Source organism: Suricata suricatta, chromosome 2, assembly GCF_006229205.1.
Source record: "Suricata suricatta isolate VVHF042 chromosome 2, meerkat_22Aug2017_6uvM2_HiC, whole genome shotgun sequence".
NCBI lineage: Eukaryota > Metazoa > Chordata > Mammalia > Carnivora > Herpestidae > Suricata > Suricata suricatta.
The window spans coordinates 131,089,486-131,104,369 of record NC_043701.1 but is presented as its reverse complement, the minus strand read 5'-3'; the positions used below and the strand labels follow the sequence as shown (position 1 = coordinate 131,104,369).

The 14,884-nt window shown below is 41.8% G+C and overlaps 1 protein-coding gene across 1 annotated transcript in view; it reads right to left on the bottom strand.

Annotated features, from left to right (window-relative positions):
- Positions 1-5,305: 5,305 nt before the first annotated feature.
- Positions 5,306-14,884, bottom strand: part of DDX21 (DExD-box helicase 21) — a 28,224-nt gene continuing 18,645 nt past the window's right edge. The window contains exons 12-15 of the mRNA XM_029931798.1: positions 12,763-12,922; positions 12,073-12,207; positions 9,389-9,433; positions 5,306-7,827 (exon numbers count right to left, since the gene is read on the bottom strand). Of these exons, the coding sequence (XP_029787658.1) occupies positions 7,558-7,827; positions 9,389-9,433; positions 12,073-12,207; positions 12,763-12,922 (610 nt within the window). The 3' untranslated portion in view covers positions 5,306-7,557. The remainder of the gene's footprint in view (positions 7,828-9,388; positions 9,434-12,072; positions 12,208-12,762; positions 12,923-14,884) is intronic.

Genomic DNA, 14,884 nt, shown 5'->3' with positions numbered 1-14,884 from the left:
AAGCCACCTCAGACGTGGCATTTTCCATTACCCACCTTCTAAATTATAAAGTCAAATGCGAAGGGTGGGTGGCAAGGGCGGGGCGGGGGGGAGGGAGGTTTTAACTGTTAGGCGCTAGCTAGCTGTATGCGCTTTGAGATATACAAAGGAGCACTAATTTTAGAAGCTCATGGACATAATTTGATTCTCAGATCTGCTTCTAATTGACAAGTTAACTTTTCTAAGCTCCAGATTTCTTACAGTAAAACATAAATGATATTACTTATCTCTACAGAATTATCCTAAGGAAGAAGTGAAATTAAATATCTGTCTTTTAAATGTTAGTGGTCCCCTGGGACTCCTTCCTAATCTTTGTCCCAGGGAGATCTTCTGCATTTCCACCGCTTCTGTTACATGTGATACTTACTTCCAAAACTTGCTCTCCAGGCCGGATGGCTCTCTGGAGCTCCAGACTGTAATATACGACTCCCAAATGGAACCACCACACCTAAATGTTTCACTTTGGGGGGGGGGGGGCCGGGGTGCCTGAGTGGCTCATTCCATTTAGCATCCGACTTTCAGCTCAGGTTAGGATCTGATGGTTCAGGAGCTGGAGCCCCACATCTTGCTCTGCCCTGATAGCTCTGAGCCTGCTTCAGATTCTCTCTCTGTTTCTCTGACTGTCTCCTGCTCAAGGTCTCTCTTTCAAAAATATTTCAAAAATAATGATATTCCACCGAATGTTGAAGATGGAAACCAGTCTTTCCCTCTTCACATGCCCCACCCTCCCACAACCCACTAGCCCTTATGTTCTGCATCTCCGTGAATGACACCACTCCAGCAGCTGCGGATCTCTTGTACTCAGTCTCTTCTCTCAACCTTAAATGCAAAACCAAGTACTGGCCAATCCACCTCCTAAATAGCTTACGTCAGTCTACATCTCATCTCCAGTAGTTTAGACCAACCACTATCTGGATTACTTTTAATAGGTAACCTTGCTGCCAGTCTGCTTCCTACCAGTGCATTTCCCACAACACTTCAAATGACTCATTCACTCAATAAACATTTAAAGTGTCTGTTAATTTGCCAGGCATTGTTCTGGGCTCTGGGAATTCAGCAGTTAAAAACAGACAAAAATCTCTGCCACCGTATAGGGAAAGACATTATATTATGTTAAATAAACTACATAGTAATGTCAGAGGATGTGTGGGATGGAAACAAAACAAAAGAGGACATAAGGAGTGTTAGGTGAAGCAAGGTTGCTATTTTTAAACAGAAAATGCCCTTTTTGAGGACTGTCATCTGAGTAAAGATCTGAAGGTAAGAGAGTGAGCCATGAAGACATTAGGGGAAGTACATCACAGACAGAGGAATAACAAATACAAAAGCTTTGACACAGGAGTGTGCCTGGTGTGTTCAAGGAACAAAGAGACCTCTTGCCTGGAACAGAGAGAATGGAGAGGGCAGTAGGAGGGAAGTCAGAGAAGTAACGTCGGCCCTGTCACTTAGGGTTCGTAAGGCTATTTATAGGGACTTTGGATATTCTGAGATGGGAGCCATTGGATGGTTTTGAAGGATTGACAAAATCCGCTTTATAGGCTTATTCTTTTTTTATGTTTATTTTGAGAGAGGAGACCAAGCATGAGCGGGGGAGGGGCAGAGAACGAGAGAGAGAGAGAGGGAGGGAGAGAGAGAGAGAGAGAGAGAGAGAGAGAGAGAGAGAGAATCCTAAGCAGGCTCCAAACTGACAGCATTGAGCACACCTCAGGCCTGGATCTCACAAACCATGAGATCATGACCTGAGCTGAAACCGATGCCAATGCTCAACAACTGAGCCACCCAGGTGTCCTAGAAGATTATTCTGAAGATAATTGAAGTGGGGACAGCGAAAAAGGGAGACTGGGGAGGAAACTACTCTAATAGTTGTGGTGCGCGCGCGCGCTCGGGCACTCAGAAGCAAGGACGTGAGGATAAGGGAACGAGGAAAAGAAGAGAGCGCTAAAGGACAGGGATGGAAGGAGCAACATGAGCGGCGCCCACATTGCCGTGTTACTCCTCACAGGCAAGTAGTTTCATACAGGCAGCCACAGGTGTAAACAATCCCGGAAGATTGCCAAAGCTTGAACACAATCAACATTCCAACTCAAGAAGCATGAAGGTCGTTTGTACAATTAACATCTTAACTCAAGTAATCTAATCCTGGAGAAACTGGGGGCAGCCGCAAGGGTTGTAAGGGCACAAGAACTTGTGCTCAATTGCACTCTCCCTACTGGCTCCTTCCCACAGCTGCTGTAGAAGCTGCTGCTTCCCACAAATAGTCATAGTAGGTGCTCAGTACCTATCTGTTCATGAAGAGGAAAGTGACTGGAGGGACGCCTGGATGGTTCGGTCAGTTAAGCGTTGGACTTCGGCTCAAGTCATGATCCTACAGTTCGTGAGTTTGAGCCCCGCAAGAGGCTCCGCACTGACAGCTTGGAGCATGCTTGGATCCTTGGTCTCCTTCTCTCTCTACCCCTCCCCCACTTGCACGCTTTCTCTCAAAAATAAACATTAAAAAAAAAAAAAGGAAAGCAATTGGCACGGTTAGTAATAGTAGCTAATCACTCTCTATGAGCCAAATAGCATTCTGTATATTAAAACCATCTAATCCTCAAAACTAATATTGCACTGTATGTTAACTAGTTGGAATTTAAATAAAAATTTGAAAAACATAATCGAATCCTCAAAACAACTCTGTGAGGTACCATTATTGTTCCCATTCTGCACAGGAGGAATTGAGGTCCAAGAGATTAATAATTTACTATATAATACACACACACACACACACACACACACACACCCCACATATAGGCAGTTTTGCTCCAGAGCCCACACTTTTTTAAGAGAGAGCAATAGCAAATGCACATCAATTGGGGGCGGAGGGGGGTGTAGAAAGAATCTTAAGCAGGTTTCACAGCTGAGGTGGGGCTTGACCTCACAACCCTGAGATCATGACCTGAGCTGAAATCAAAAGTTGGATGCTTAACTGACTAAGCCTCCCAGACCCCCCTTAAAATCAAGGGGTTGGGAAGGCCATAGTCCCTCCCATATTTTTTTAAGTAGCTGTCACACCCAGCATAGAGCCCAACAGGGGCTAGAACTCATAACTCTGAGATTGAGAACTGAGGGGAAGCATGGACACTTAACCGAGTTCCAGGCACCCCTCCAGAGCCCACATCCTTCAACTAGTATGCTATACTGCCCTAGTAGCAGCTCAATAAATAACCCTCCAACACATAGTGCTGACCTCCAAACATCTAACTGGAAGAACGCTCAGATGAAAACTAAAATGGAGATTTTTGGAAAATCCTTACACAGATGCACTAAAAACACAAATGTGAGACTAAGAAACTTGCCATAGAACTCTGGCTGCCATTTGGGGAGCATATTTCTTTTCTTGGCCTTTTTATTTCTAATTATCAACTTACATTAAATACAGCGGGGAAAGGAACTTGTTAAGTGACAGATGGAGATGCATCAGCAAAATTCAGAGTGTGGTAGAATCTATAGAACAAATGGCCTGCCTTCTCCAAAAAATAAATCGCAAGGCATGAATTCCTCTTGTAGAGGGGAGTTTGCCAATATATAATAAAACTACATATAATACAATTTTAAAACTACATATGCACTTTCCTTTTGGCCCAGCCATCCCATTTCCAGGAATATGCCCTGAAGACAGAACTCCAACAGTAAGAAAATACACCAAATAAACTACGGTACTCCACATAATGGAGTACAATGCAGTTATGAAACAAAAAAAAAGGTTAAGATTTCTATGAACTGATGTGGAGTGATTTCCAGGATATGCCATTAAGAAAAAAAAAGCAAAGCTCCAATAATTATCTCTAGAATATTCTTCCTGGGGCGCCTGGGTGGCTCAGTCGGTTAAGCATCTGATTTCAGCTCAGGTCATTATCTCACGGTTTGTGATTTGAGCCCCGCCTCAGGCTCTGGGCTGACAGCTCAGAGCCTGGAGCCTGCTTCAGATTCTGTGTCTCCCTCTCTCTCTGCCCCTACCCTACTCATGCTCTGTCTCTGTCTCAATAATAAACATTTAAAAAAAAAGAATTTAGAATATCCTTCCTGTTGATACTCTGGTTTTGATCCTTGTACTACGGTTATGCAAAATGTTAAATTGGGGGAAACAATTACTCTTCTTTTAAAATTATTTAAAATGTTTTATTTATTTTTTGATACAGAGAAAGAGCATGAGAGGGCAGGGGCAGAGAAAGAGACACAGAATCGGAAGCAGGCTCTGCTCTGTTAGCCCAGAGCCCGACATGGGGCTCAAGCCTATGCACGTGAGATCATGACCCGAGCCGAAGTCAGAAGCTTAACCGACTGAGCCACCCAAGCGCCCCTGGGGAAAATAATTACTCTAAGGAATACATGAAATTAACGATCTGGATCTGTCCTTTAAATGTTAATGTTCCTCAGGATTGCTTAAGCTTTGTCGCAGAGATCTTATTCATTTCCAGGTAATAGACAAATAGGCAAAGATTTATACGAGGACATATAATTTTAGTTATTTATAAAGTGAAAAATTATAAATAATATGGCCATCTAGGGTCCTGGTTAAATATATATTGGCATATCCATTCTATACAACATGCCATGTAGTCATCAAAGCAAGATTGACCGGTGCCTGGGTGGTTCAGTTGGTTAGGTGTCCGACTTTGGCTCATCAGGTCATGAATTTGTGGTTCGTGAGTTTGAGCCCCACGTTGGGCTCTGTGCTGACAGCTCAGAACCTGGAGCCTGCTTCAGATTCTGTCTCCCTCTCTCTCTGCCCCTCCCCTCCTTGCACTCTCTCAAAAATAAACAAGCATTTAAAAAGAAAAAAGTAAGATTGGGGCACCTGGGTGGCTCAGTCTATTAAGTAGAGACTAACTCTAAATTTCAGATTAGGTCACAATCTCGTGGTTCATGAGATCGAATCCTATGTTGGGCTCTGCACTGGTAGTTCAGAACTTGTTTGGGATTCTCTCTCCCTCTCTGCCCCTACCCTACTTGCATGCACCAGTATGCTCTCTCAAAATAAACATTTAAAAATGTTGTAAAATCTATGCTTACAGAAAAGCATGCACACTTTGAAGGAAAAAGCAATTCACAAAACTGAATTATTCAAATTTTGCAAATGACTTGTTTGAAGAGATGCTCACAAAAAGGTTAGATATGAAGTGACTATTACTTATTTTTCTATGTTTGGATTTTTCATCCATAATTTATTACTTTTAAAATAATATTTCAAGCTATTCTCATTTTTAGGAAAAAAGCCACCAAAAACTCAAGTAGTAAATACTATTATCTTTATTTTGGCATAAAGCAGTACTTGATCATTAACTCAATTTTACAGAAAAGGTATTTTATATACAATTGTAAAGCAACTGCTGCACAGAAAACCCCAATGTAAAAATGATTTTATTTTAAAAGTTCATTGAGTTTGATACATTGGAAAATATTTTCTCTGTAGAAAATAGTAAAAACCGTAACACTTCCCAGGCCAGCCTAACAAGTCCATTTAAATCAAATGGCTGGGTTATATAAGTATCGTTTGAATTCTGGGATCCAGGAGAAACTTTAGCTTCATTTATTGAAACAGCCATATTTTCCTTAAAATTGTGTCAAGTGAAACTCCCACTAATCTTCCCCCTTACTCTTGATTTATGCCTGATTATTTTTCTGTAGGCTAATCACATCAAGGCTTTAACTGCTCTTCCCTAAAGGACAGATACTGTGTCCTTTCAATCTGCTTGATTGAATATTTTGGTTGTTATTAAAATACGCTCAGCATGTGAGCAAAACTGAAATCTAATAAATTATAATCTACAAGGCACAGGACTCGTCTGTCATCAAACACCTTCTCCTGAATCCCTGTGGCTTGCTGGGAAGCCATGAGGAGTGAAAGAAAATGATATTATTAACAAGAGGATCAAGAAATAATAGCCAAAAGAATTGCTGAGAACACAGAAACATCCAGTTTGTACTGAAGGACAGAACTGAAGTCCAAACAGAGAAAGGACACATGGCCTCACACACCAAAGAGCTGAGCTGGCTCTCTGAACCCCTTACTGCAAGGTGAGAGAGTAAAGGCAGTTAGATACAGAGACCTGATCAAGCGAAAGAAACTAGGGCTTAGAAAGGCTTCAATTGTTCAAAAATAATCAAATGAAAACAAGACAGGCCATATATTTTAACTTCTCCCATCAGAGTTTATTCCCTGAGAGTCCCAGTACAGAATTTCTAGGAATTAAGGCAAGAAAACAATGCCATTCTTAAGCTCCTGCACCATGCAGAAAGTTTCCCAGAGAAGTAATATTTGAGAACTCAGAGAGTTACCTGGCCAGGGGCTCTATTAAGTTTGTCAGTTCCCTCAAAGCAATAACTAAAAATAACCACATACAGATTATCTTAAAAGGAAGTGTCTAAGCAGCTGAAACCTTTCAATGGTCTACAGAAAGATCCTATACTGTGGCTACAGAAACCACATTGGCTCATTCTACCTAACGCTCCAGTTTGCCAACAGAATTCAATCTCTAGAAACATTAATGACCTGTTGTTTACCATGAAAAGAATGCTTTATATGTATTTTCATTTGCTCCTTTCGTTGCCTTCAACAGAATGTCTCTTTCTCACATGTAAAAATGTTTTCAGTGGATTTCCTGACGCTTGTCAGCCAGCAATGCAAGTCTCTGTCCCCCACCCCCTTAAGTCCTTCTTGGTAAATAATGTTACTCTTCCAGTAGGAAGTGGAGTACATTATCATCAAGCACTTCTTATTCAGCCTCCTTACTTACAAAGAAAGCTATGGGGTCATATTATACGTTTGGAATTCCTTAAAGACACTTGCTTTTTATTAAAATACTTCTTTATTTATATATATCTATATCTATATAGATATAGATATATATAGATAAAATCTGTGAAGAATTCCTGAAGCATGAATTCAACTTAGATTGAAAAGTTAAAAATGTACCAAATGTACATGACGTTGGGTAATCTACATGTCTGCCATCGAATGTATCACCACTCTTCAAATCTAGAGCACACACTGACATAAAATGCGTTACATCCCAGCAAAGTCTGAAATCTTGCTTCAAAACACTGCTCAGTTGCTCAGTACTATTCCTCAGAGGACATGTTACAGGACCACATGAGTCATTGTTAGGCAGGTGGCTGCAGAATGCCAATTACAGGGCTGAGCCCTGACTGCACAGAGTGCCTCTCCAGGGACCGCCGCATTCCCCAGGGAAGGACACTAAGTATAGAGACAGCACAACTTAAAAAGTAAGGGCAAATACATGCTTGACTTTGTCTTATAACCTACAGACTATACATAATAATAAAAATTTTATGAATTCCTACACCTTTTCAAAAGAGAAGCCTGATATAGAAATAGCAACAATTACAAGTGATGATCATCAGATGGAAATAATTTCCATGAAGCTTGTCTTTCTGGAAGACACGTGTCCTGTGAAGTTAATCTACAGGAACACTGGTGTTCAGTTCTGTGTTGCCATATGAATCCTCGATTTCAAATTACTGCCTGAATGCTTTACTGAAACTCCGCTTCTGGCCTCTGCTTTGGGATCTGTTGCTTTTGTTGCCACCTCCTGATCGTTGTCCTCTGAAGCTTCGATTTCCTTCCCGCTGTCTCCTGAAGCTTCTGTTTCCTTCTCGCTGTCCCCGGAAGCCTCGACCGCCTTCCCGCTGTCCCCTGAAGCTTCGATATCCTTCCGGTGGTCCTTCTAGCTCTGGCTGCTCCGTGGCCACAGACAGCTGCCAGCGACGTGAGTCATGCCATTTCTCCTGTGGAGAGACGGTATTATTTTACCTGTTCTGATTTTTATTGAATTTGATTTTTAAAAGCACGAGAAAGACAGTAAATTTGCCGTTTCTCTAAAGAAAAACCAGACTGATAACCTCAGGTCACTGGTTAGGGGCACCTGGGTGGCTCAGTCAGTTAAGCGTCCAATTTTTGATTTCAGCTCAGGTCATGCTCTCGTAGTTTGAGAATTTGAGTCCCACATCAGGCTGTCAGCTGAAGAGCGTAGAGCCTGCTTGGAATTCTCTGTCTCCCTCTCTCTATGCCCCTTCCCTGCAATCTCTCTGAAAAATCAACATTTTTAAAAAGTTTTCTTTTAATAAAATAAAAATAAATAAAAAGTCTCTTGTTAAAAATAATACAACCTTCAGATTGTCTTGGTGGCTGACTCAGTTAAGCGTCTGACTCTTGATTTCGGCTCAGGTCATGATCTCATGGTTTTTGAGATCAAGCCCTGGATCTGGCTCTGTACTGACAGCACAAAGCCTGCTTGGGATTCTCTCTCTCCCCTCTGCCCCTTGCCCACTCGTGGCTCACTCTCTTTTTCCTCTCAAAAAAATAAACTTTTCAAATTTTTTTTAAATGTTTTTTATTTATTTTTGATAGAGAGACAGAGCATGAGAGGGGGAGGGGTAGAGAGAGGAGGCACAGAACTGGAAGCAGGCTCCAGGCTCTGAGCCAGCTGTCAGCACAGAGCCTGACACGGGGCTCGAACCCACAAACATGAGATTTGACCTGAGCCAAAGTCGGAAGCTTAACCAACTGAGCCACCCAGGCGCCCCAAAAATAAATAAACTTAATTAAAAAAATATTTTAGGGGCTCCTGAGTGGTCAGTCAGTTGAGTGTCCAACTTCAGCTCAGGTCATGATCTCATGGTTTGCGAGCTGGAGTCCTGTGTTGGGCTCTGTGCTGACAGCTTGGAGCCTAGAGCCTGTTTCAGATTCTGTGTCTCTCTCCCCCTCTGCCCCCCCGCCCCCCCGCTCATGCTCTGTCTCTTTCTCTCAAAAATAAACATTAAAAAAAATTTTTTTTAATATTTTAAAAATAGTACAACGTTCATGGCCCAAAACCCAGTCAACAGCAGTGTTAAGAAAGTAGTACGTTTCACTATGCTAAGTACCCTCATCACTATATCATTTATTCAATTATATTACTACAGGCTATCCCCAGCTTTCAGGGAATAAAATAGGCAAATATACCACAAACCCCTATCTCACAGCAGTACTAAATGCAAATGTAGCAATTAAAGATGTCTATGTAAACCCCATGCAACACACACAGGGGAAGAAACCTCGATATTGTTCCTAACTCTAAAGATAAAGGAAAGAAGGAAAACAGGCTGAATAAGAAAAATACATGAATAAAAAGGCTAGAAAAAAAAATCCTAAACTTCATTAATTCTTTTTTTTTTAAACTTCATTAATTCTTAACTGTCTTTTAGTAAAGGGACTAGGGTTGTTTCCTTTTCCACTATTCTGTGTTTTCAATAAGGAACATTTTATAATTTCAATATTTAAACTTCAGATTCCAAGAGAAAAGCATACCTGTACTTCTGTTACTGCTGCAGTAGGGACATCAAAGCAAACCCCCTAGAAATCAAAACAAATGCAAGTTAATCCAGCCTTTCACCACAACTGTAAGTGTACACTGAGTGATACTCCAAAAGACCATGTATTATATTAAAAAACAAAACCAAAAAATTCTCCAGGTGTTAATTTTAGATGGGACTTTCAACCAGTGCTAATACATATCATACTTTCCAAAAGTAACAGCAAAAACCCAAGGAGATATATACATATATATATGTATTTTTTATTTTTTTTTTGAGAGACAGAGAGAGACAGCATGAGCAGGGGAGGGTCAGAGACAGAGGGAGACACAGAATCTGAATCAGGTTCCAGGCTCCAAGCTGTTAGCACAGAGCTCGACATGGGGCTTGAACCCACAAACAGTGAGATCATGACCTGAGCTGACGTCAGACAGGCAACTGACTGAGCCATCCCCAGGATATCTTAAAAAGGCTCAAAGTGATTTAGAACTGGCTAGAGATGATTCTTAGCTATCACACTGTAATAATTCCTCAAGGAGCTATTAGCTACATTTTAGAACTGAGGAAACAGAGGTTTGGAGAGGCTAAGTCAAAGGTCCCCAGCTAGAAAATAGAGCAGGTTTTTAAAATCTGCTCAATATGGCCCCCAATCAATGATCTACATTAAAATACACACTGCTTTCCATAAGAGAGTGTCTGCTATTCAGGATAAGATAACTAAAAGAAAAATAAATGATTTTCCATCGTTAATTTTCTAGGTTTTCACAATTCACCTTGCTATTAAAAGGTTTTTATAGCATTTTAGGAGCACCTGGGTGGCTCAACTGGTTAAGTGCCTGACTCTGGATTTCAGCTGAGGATCTCACGGGTTCCTGAGTTCTGGCCCTGTGATGACAGTGTGTTGCCTGCTTGGGATTCTCTCTTTTTCTCTCTCCCTGCCCCTCCCCTGTGTACACCCATGCTTTCTCTCACAAAATAAACATTTCTTTTTAAACAAAAAAATACAGGCTTCTGGGCGCCTCAGTTGGTTGAGCATCTGACTCTTGATTCCAGCTCAGGTCATGATCTCATGGTTCAGGAGACTGACCTCGCTTTGGGCTCTATGCTGACAGTGTGGAGCCTACTTGGGATTCTCTCACCCTCTCTCTCTGGCCCTCCCCTGCTCTGTCTCTAAAAAGAAATAAACTTAAAAAACATTTAAGATTTAAAATTTAAAAAACACTTTTATCGGACAATAGCAGTGTTATCACCTCCAATTAAGGAGATCCTGTTTCTTGGTTCCCACACTGTAGCTGGAACCAGCCCTGCAAGGACACAGGCACTCCCCCTGCCCTCTGCTATCTTTACCTGCAACATTTTGTGAGAACACCCCACTTCCACCCAACAACTCACCCAACTATAACCACAGGCTGCATCCGGTATTGATGGATTTTGCCACTTGTGGGATCTTCATTCACAAAATCATGATGTGTTTAACACCAGGCACTCACTGAGGTACAGAGGGCACTGGAGAAGTGCTCTTGCCCTCGAGTACATCAGTGTTCTCGAGGCTCTCAGTCACTCAGCAAGCATAGCAAGGTAAAACATGCCTGAATAAAGGCACGTCCTAAGAACTCTGAAGTATGGATAAGGTGCCCCTGACTCTACTGTATGGCCATGGACTGCTTCCCAGGGAGACCTAAACCCAAGCCAAGTCACAGAGAGTAATGTGGAGGGAAAAAATTACTATCGATACTGGGTTGAGCACACATTTAGGATGCCAGAAAGCAAGGCTACTTGGGCTGCTGGTGCAGAGGTGCAGCAGTGAGGAGGGGGTAAGGGGAAGGGGCGCCTGCCCAGGGAGACTCATCTGCCAGGAGAGCTGGGACTGAGCCGCACTGCAGTGCACTTCCTTCAGGAAGTGAACACAGACACGCAGCGATGTGACGATAAGCCAGATCTGGTTCTCCAGGCAAGTGGTTTACGAAGTCCAGTCTGTGCCCCCCTGGAAACCTGAGATCTTTTGGGGAAGGTCCACAAAGTCAAAACGACTAAATACTAAATACTAAAATGTCACACATCCTCTCCACTCTCATCATTGTGTGAGTACACAGCAGAGCTTCCCGGACACCATGTTACCCGTGATGCTATCCCTGCGCATGCCAAATGAAGGGCATTCTTCTGTTTTAGAATTCCAGTTCTCATTTCTAACACAGTAAGCACCAACAGATAGATCCCTCATGAACAAAAGCTTTTTGGTAGCCTCACCATTCATTAGGAATGTAGAGGGGCCACGAGACCAGACGGTTTGAGAATTGCTGTGCTGGTCTACACCATTCACTGAGAGCAGGACTCAGAAGAAAGAATACAAGGTTTGGAAGGCAAGATTTAAAATGTTAGGTTTGAATTAAAGATTGTGAATTCAATTTTGAATAACTGTACATTGCTTAATAATGTCGTGAGAGTAGCTGGGACTTCATGGCCAGCACTGCATGCAGATCCAGGAAAGAGATACAGATGGGGTAGCTGTCCACGACTAAGTGGCAACTGAGGGTCATGGATGACATCGCCCAGAGAAGACTATATATAGAGCAAAAGGATGCACCATCCCCTGATGCACACAACAGGGAAAGCCTACATTTGGTGTTTTATCGTCCACATTAAGCTACTGAACCAAAGCAGGGTCACAACATTCCTTACCTGCTTTCCTTTGAGAAAAACCATTCCCTTCACTTTGGAATCAATTTCCTCACCCAGCTGCTCTTTAAGTTCTTTCCAAGCATAACTAATGTTTGGCATTTCAATTGAGCATCGTAAGATCATGGTCACAAAGCCCTTAGAGAGGAATGAGGAACAAAATTAGTCTCAAAAACAAACATAACTGGAAAAAAAAAAAAAGGAAAAAAAATGCATATACCTTAGGCTTCTAGCTATACTGGCCAAATGTATCATACCCATTTGTGTGTTTATGTGGTTGGGGTTTTCTTTGAAGGATTAAAAAAATGGACATACAATTCACATACTATCACGTTTACCATTTTAAAGTATACAATTCAGGGGTTTTCAGTTTATTTACGGAGGTTTCAACTATCACAACTAAAATTCCAGAATGTTTTATTGCCCGAAAAAGAAACCACGTGCCCATTAGCTGCAGTCAATGTCACTCCCCCCAACTGAGATACTCATTTCCCCAACTGAGACACTAGAAATGAGTAATCTACTTTCTTTGTCTATGGGATGTTATACACACACACACACACACACATATTTAATATATATATATTTACCTTCATACGGAACTTAAAACAATTGGGAAGTCTAACTGAACCCATTTACACCCTGCTCAAACTCAAAATCAGCAAAGTGTCAGAGTTTGACAGGAAGCCTTACCGCATCGGAGTTGATCAAAGAGCGCTGGTCTACTGATGTGGCACCTGAGATGTGGGCCAGTGCTGCTGCGAGCGCTTCCACGGCCCCCTTCTCCTCTATCAGTTTCTCAGCTGACTGCTTGAAGTGACCAATGGCAGTGGGAGGAACAGAATCCAAAAGCCTGTGGCGTGATTGAGTATATTCGTTAGGAGAAAGGACAGAGCGGACATATTTCATTTTCAAGGCAATGGCACCTCGAAATAAACCAGTAACTTTCAAACCAAATCTTTCATAGATCTGACACACATCATTTTGATGCAATGTACATATACAATCATCACATTTCTGTAGAAATAAATCCATTCCTTGGGGCACCTGGGTGGCTCAGTCAGTTAAGTGTCCAACTCTTGATTTCAGCTCAGATCATAATCTCACTGTGAGATCAAGCCCCATATTGGGCTCTGCACTGACGTTGTGGAGCCTGCTTGGGATTCTCTCTACTTGCCCCTCCCCTGCTCTTACTTCCTCTCCCTCAAAATTGATAAATTAATTAAAAGAAAAAAAAGAAAAATATATTCCTTTGATTGCATCTAATTTGAGTTTACTATCAAATTAAAAAAAGTTTCATCCCAGGGCACCTAGGTGGCTCAGTTGGTTAAGCATCGAGTCTTCATTCCTGTTTAGGTCATGATTCCCAGGGTCATGGGCATCTGCTCCACTCAGCACGGAGCCTGCTTAAGATTCTCTCCTTCTCTCTCTGCCCCTCTCCCCTGCTCACATGCCCTGTCGCTAAAATTAATTAAAAAAACAAATAAAGTTTTATCTCAAGGAAATAACAGAGCAAATATCAAGATGTTCACCACAGCATTATTTATGATACAGAAAGCGTATATGGACTTTGGCTTAGGTCTTGAGCTCATGGTTTGTGAGTGCGAGCCTCGCATCCAGCTCTGTGCTGACAGCTCAGAGCCTGGAGACTACTTTGGATTCTGTGTCTCCCTCTCTTGCTCTGCTCCTCTCTTGCTTATGCGTGCATGCGTGCTCTCGCTCTCTCTCAAAAATAAATATTAAAAAAAAATTTTTTTAATGGTATAAAACGTGTAAGAGACTGGTTAAATAAACCCTGAAACAGATACAATGGAACTCCATGCTGCCACTGAAAGTGATGTTAATAAATGCTGAACGTTTATTTTCTAAGTTTATTTATTTATTTTGAGAGACAGCATGAGTGGGCGAGGGGTAGAGAGAGAAGGAGAGAGAAAATCCCAAGTAGGCTCCCTCATTGTCAGTGCAGAGCCCAATGTGGGGCTCAAACCCATGAACTGTGAGATCATGACCTGAGCCAAAGTCTGATGCTTAACTGACTGAGCCACCCAGGTGGTGCTCCTGAATATTTCTTACAATAAGCATATGCTACTTTTAGGATGAAAAAAATACTACAGCTATTTCCATTCCTTTTCTTAAACTTTTTTTTTTTTTAAGTTTAGAGAAAGGGAGAAAGAGCACGTGCACACCCAAGCAGGGAAGAGAGGCAGAGGGAGAGAGTCTCAAACAGGCTCCACATTCAGTGCGGAACCCAACATAGGTCTAAATCCCAAGACCCTGGGATCATGACCTGAGGAGAAATCAAGAGTTAGACACTCAACTGACTGAGCCCCCCAGAGGCCCCTCCGTTCTGAAATAATAAGGAAAAAAGACCTCCAAATCAAGTTAAAAACGATAAGGACTTTTTATGAGACTACACATTTGTTAGGGAGTCACTATTATCTTGGGGATAATAAATGTCACATCTTCAAAAGGACACGAGTGAACAAGGCCACACAAGGCAGCCTCTTCTGGCAGGATGGGGCCTTTACAAGACATCTCGCACACACCCCCAGCTTGTCCTCTTTTCTCCTGCCTGGTCATCTAATCCCAAATTTCCTTAAGTAGTGTCATAGGGAACCCTGTGCTACAGAGCCATGCAAAAAAAAAAAAAAAAAAAATCTGAAAATTACTGAGTTAAATTATTTCATTTGGAGATCTTTCCTGAACCATTAATTAATACAACACAAAGCATTTCCATTGATCATAGACTCCCTTATTTTCATTTATTTTATTTTTTTTTTAATTTTTTAAATGTTTTATTTGTTTTTGATACAGA